The 5,753-nt window shown below is 35.9% G+C and overlaps 1 protein-coding gene across 1 annotated transcript; it reads left to right on the forward strand.

The window, feature by feature from the left end:
- Nucleotides 1–308: 308 nt before the first annotated feature.
- Nucleotides 309–5,369, forward strand: LOC141587810 (putative F-box protein At5g47300). The gene is made up of 4 exons (XM_074409277.1): nt 309–381; nt 1,794–1,890; nt 3,366–4,107; nt 5,283–5,369. The coding sequence occupies exons 1-4, from the start codon at nt 309–311 to the stop codon at nt 5,367–5,369; spliced, it is 999 nt and encodes a 332-aa protein (XP_074265378.1).
- The last annotated feature ends 384 nt before the right edge of the window (nt 5,370–5,753 follow it).

Here is a 5,753-nt window from a genome sequence, read left to right on the forward strand (position 1 = left end):
ATAAATAAGTTAATTACCCCGTTGCAACGCACGGGCATTCAAACTAGTATATAATAATAGGTACAACTAATTGTAGCTACAAATATGGGATACGTTTACCTAAGTTAGTAAATACAATCACACTAAATTAGGATAGAATAAGGCTAAAATATTTACACAATATTTACTAGCTAACACCTATGTTTTCTAAGTGGCAACCAAGCAACCTCTAAGTAGTTGGGGTTTGGGGACTATTTTTGGCAATCAAATTATGTGAATTGTTTTTTATTTAAGAAAAAAGGAATATGAATTGTTAGTTAGCCGTGAAAATGATGAATACAGAGGATGATGAAGAACAGTCGTTGTATGAAGTCATTAAGATTGTGAATGAAGAAGACGAAGGTGTTAAATTGTCTTCAGGCCGTCACTTTTAACTTTAAAAATTGCTCTTCCACTGCATAACTTTACACTGGAAGAAACTAAAAAATGAAAGATTGGCATTCAAAGACAGTAGAATATTTGTTAGCTAAGTCGATAAAGTGACTGAAACAAGCATGGTGCTCGCAGCCAGTTAAACAGAATAAAATAAAAGGAAACAACAAAATCGAAACAGACAAAGCCGACTGTCATAAAAAGAGCTGCACACCAAAAAGGATTTGCTTACGCAGATAATAGAATGTTTGTTAGCTTAGTTGATAAAGAAATCGGGGGTGGTGCTCATTATCTGGGTTCAAAACACGTGATTCCCTTCAGAGTACATAAGAGAAACCAAACAGTTACACGCTTACATTTTATTTTATAGTAATAGAAATTATCATTAATCAAATAATGTATGAGAAAAGAGTAGCATTTGTTATTCATGGGAAAGATGTCAAATCCTCGGCCCCGTATCCTTTGCACAACACCAAGCTCTCTAAATACGTGTCCAAATCAGAGTAACTGCTCATATGTCTACCAAGCTTTCGAACGTGTTCATAATGAAACACTGGTGTCTCCGTGTTTTTGTCGAAGAATTCATAATAATCCCAACTTAAAGGTCCAGAAATCCACCGACTCCACGCCCCCGTTTTGTTCTCTTGTTCCATCACCCATATGGGCGCATTTACATCAAGAGCATTAAAAACCGCAAGTGACTCCCCAAGACGAAGCACATCCCAAATTTTTCTCCGAAGCAAAAGGGAGTTCCAAATAGGTGAATTTTTCCAAATCAAAGTCAAGAGATGAGATGAGTTGATTCAAAGTAGCTATCACTATCAGGGTTATTTGGGTCATTTCCGATCCAGTATGCTGCCCCTTGAAAGATCAATGCATTTGATGCCGTTGTTTGATAAGAATTATACGGAAACATACAAGTGAAGTACCAACAACTTATATTCAGGTCATGATTATTTCTCAGCCTCCATTTTTTATCATTAAGCGTATAAACTGCAACCCACGTATTTCTAACTGGCTTCTTCGTGCTTGATTCATCTTTTTCGAATGATATGGCAATGATTTTGTAATCCTTACTATCATTCGCGTATCCAAATAGATACACAACATGGTGGGACCAATTATAAGAAAGCGGACAAGAGGGAATCGCCAATGATTTTCTAATACTAGGGTTCCATAGTCTCAATTGGTACGAGGAATAATACATTAAAAGCAGCCCATTACACTTTCCGAAAAGAGAATAATCTTTACTACTTTTGAAAATTTGAGCAGATTTTCCAAGTCTGTTACTCTGACGAACTGTCATTAAGCATCCTTCGTCACCATGGAGTCCCAACCTCTCAAAAGCTAATAATTTTTTGCTGTCAATATTACTTTTGCAGAGTTTATAATGCATGGAAACGAAATCAGGGTGATCAATGATGGAGCACCAAGATTTACAAACACACCTGAATCTAACCAGTGTTTTCACCGGCAAAGGTGCGAATATCAGAGTTAATAATTCAAGTGGGATGTATTTTGATTTCAACAATGTTATCGTCTTCTTAGTTTTCTCCATAAGATAGTGATGATGATTGATGAGCCGGGTGAAACAATAGTTTTCTAATGAACAACTAGGTTAAATTTAGTAAAATTATTATATGAGGCGTCTAGGAGTACAATGACAAAACTACTGTCTCCCTTGAATTTGGGCCAAAGAAAGAGAATATCAAATGCGTGTTTGAACTGGATGCGGGCCGTGTCACCATGAATTTTTTAGCCCACGAACACAGTGGCTAGCGTGTTCTTGGCGGGTTTATGGCCACGCCTTTGTAAATTTTGGAAAATATATAGCTCGGTTTGTTAGTGGAAAGGATCGTGTGGGCCATTTGTTTACCATTTTTATTTTAGAGTGTCTCATTCGTTTATTTACCTTTTATTTCAAGGCATGACTTTAATGAGTTATTTGATCATTAATCTCATTACTTATCCTTTATGACCAAGCGGTGGGTATAAGTTTCTATGTTTTTGGAATTTTTTGGATAATGCTGGGTATAAGTTTCTTTGTTTTTGGAATTCTTTGGATAATTGAGGTTATTTGATAACTTAATTAAATTTTTGAGTGTGGTTTCAAATTATTTGGGGGTTGGGACCACTCTTGCCAAATGATAAAGGGTGAAGCCGCTGGTTTAGTTAGAGGCTTTGCTCTTTCTCCATTTCTAAATGTTACGGTTATTTTTCATGTTTTGAAACAAGGTAAAACCGTTAATTTAAGTAGCGGCTTTGTTAAAAAATAAGAAAAAAAAATGATAATATGGACCATTTACCAAAAAAGAAATTCAGCGAGTCTCTCACCTTTAAAATGTGAGAGGTCTCCCAATAACACTATTAAAAAAACGTCTCTCCAAAGTTTTTGTGCACCCAAAATCCCCAAATAGTTTGATACCAACTCCAAATCTCCAATTAATTTATCAAATAACCTTACTTACCCAAAAAAAAAAAAATTTGATTTAACTTTCATACTTCCCCTTCCTTTCTTTTCTTTTCTTTTTTTTTTCCGGCCGTCCTATCCCTAATTTGGTGTAAGTTATTCAACCTTCAATTCTTCAAACCCTAATTCCCTCCTCCCAATTCTATAATTTAGATTAATAGTTTGAATTTCTGTTTAATGTCAATACGGAATACTTCTATGGAACCGAAAAGATGATAGTACGTATGATCATACTTGTACTCCGTAGATATTAGTTGATTGGAAAAAGAGAGAGAGAGAGAGAGAGAGAGAGAGAGGCAGATACGATTCAATTGGAGATAAACCTCCTTCCGTTCCACGGTGTCTGCCAACGTTAGATGCTGAAGAATATGAAGAACCAAAGAAAGAAAGCAAAATCATCACCTTCAGAATCCAACTACTTACCACCCGAAATTTGGACACAAATTTTATCATTGTTGCCGGCTAAAACTCTATTAATATGCAGATGCGTATGTAAATCCTGGTGTTCTATTATTGACAACCCCGATTTCATTCACTTGCATCTTCAACTTTCCCAAATCAATTATGGGAATAATCAGTTATTGCTAATCGTCGAGGGTCTGAGTAACTATCATCATAAAGAGTGGTGGTTCACTCTTCTACACTCTGAAACTCTTCAAAGTACTGTTCGTATATTTTTGGAATCTGGTTTGTACTCGTATCTTATTTTAGGTAGCTGTAATGGGTTGCTTTTACTACTACAATATGATAAATATCATTCCAATGAAGAATTTATATTGTGGAACCCTTGTATTTGCAAATCGTTGCTACTTCCTACTTGCCCACTTCCCAACTCTATACTCGTTAGTACCTATTTGTTAGGGTACGCCTCTGATAGTAAAGATTATAAAGTGGTTGTATTCTCGTCATTCGAAAATACTCGGAGAAATCTGCAATTTGCAGTTTACACACTCCGTGATCAACTATGGACTGTCAGAAATATGGACATTACTACTAGTATGTTTGAGTATTTTTCACTGTTAATTGCTGTATTCTTTCGAGGAGGGGCATACTGGCTCGCAAATAATGATAAACAAGGGAGTGGATTATTAACTCATCTTGGTTCCTTTGACTTCGATAAGGAAAGATTCGCCTTTTTAAAACTGCCAATTAGTTTGGACAAAACAAGCTCCTTCAAGTTTCTGTTTCTTCTTGGGAAGTCGCTAGCGGTTTTCATTATTTCTAAGGTAAGTTCCAGCATATGGGTGCTAGAACAGGACAACATAAAGCGGCCTTGGACACTATGGTTTTCGGGGAAATCAAGTCGGAATGGTTATGAATTATTCGAGTTGTGCTATAGTAAAAAAGAAAAGGTGTTCTTTTTTGAGAGAGATGGCGGCTATTTTGTCTGTACGAATAACACTTATAATATAGCTACAGGCAAAGTGCAGGTGTTAAATAATTATAAGAGCTCCTATTCACAACTAGAAAGGTATTCGAAGAGCTTGGTGTTGTCCAAAGGATACGGAGTTCCGAAAAATGTGCAGCAAATTAGGTGGCATTGAGACAGAGGTCTGTTGTTATGCAAAACATTTGTTGCAGGTCTGTTATTTTTAGCATATGGTTAAGTTTAATCTAGAGTAGGCATACATTACGAGTTTACACCTTTGAGTCGATCGGAGAATATGAAACCCAAGTGTTACTTGTAATTGTTAGTATGTAGCATGTTTTTTTAACTGCGATTGTGTGTGAAGTATGATTTATGATTTATGAACTACTCCCGTCATCTTAAACATTTGTGTATATTTGGTTAAAGTATCCCTCCCAAGGAATAAACAAGTCAAACAAATTATTGAGAAGTAGGTACTTGAAGGGTGGAATGCGATGCAATCGAAGAATTATTGCAGCTACGGTGCAGTATGGTACAATTGCAGGGGATCTTACATAAGTGCGTATTCTAGTGTTGGACATGGTTTTTTCTACGAAAAATATTCATACATTAGCTGAACATAAGTTGTGAAAGTGTTATACTAATGTCCGAGTATCGAATGTTAGGCATGGGTGATGGGTACGTGAGGAAATAAAATGATTCAAAGTAATATAGATTGCAAGTTATGCTATTATACTCAGTCGAAATGTTAATCTAAGGATCCATCACCATACTATAACCTTAGTGTCCTTATTTTATACTGTACACCGTAGCAATAAAGATTCACGCATTAGTAAAAAAAAAATAGGTTGGAGTCACCAAAACAACTGAGGGTCTTCCCACAATCATCGATCTCGTTTAAGTTGGTAACAGTTACATTCGGTCGCGTTGTTTATGCAAGAAAAATCATATCCTGAGTTCCTTTTCCTTTGCACAACGCCGAAGCTCTCAGAATACATTTCTAATAGTTTTATTCTGCATAATGGCTTGTAGATTTTCCATTTGACAGGACTTGGCGCAAGGAGTAGCAATATTATAAGACTTATAAAGTTAGATGATTGGGCAAATGTACTCCTTTAAAACACAAATTATATATTTGCTAAACATTTAAGTATTACTATCAATAAATAATTGTTTTTATATATAAAAGAATCGTTTAATAATGTGAGACGGTCTTACATAATAACTATTAACAATAAATCTTAATCATCGTCTCACAACTCACCAAAAACTCTATTTATTTACGCTCCAAGTCTCCAACTGAGTCTCGTATGGTACAGGGACACGGCCCGCATTTATCCATCTTAATTACATCTCTATAGGACAGACTTAATTGATAAAACTTACTCCCTTATAAAACAGGTAGCCCTTCCACCCGTTCTATTACGTGGGAGGGGATGCATTAGTTGGTAGTATTTGTAGTTAATTCAAAGTATGAAGTATCTTGAGAAGGGGTGCAATAGT

Source organism: Silene latifolia, chromosome 6 (genome assembly GCF_048544455.1).
Source record: "Silene latifolia isolate original U9 population chromosome 6, ASM4854445v1, whole genome shotgun sequence".
NCBI lineage: Eukaryota > Viridiplantae > Streptophyta > Magnoliopsida > Caryophyllales > Caryophyllaceae > Silene > Silene latifolia.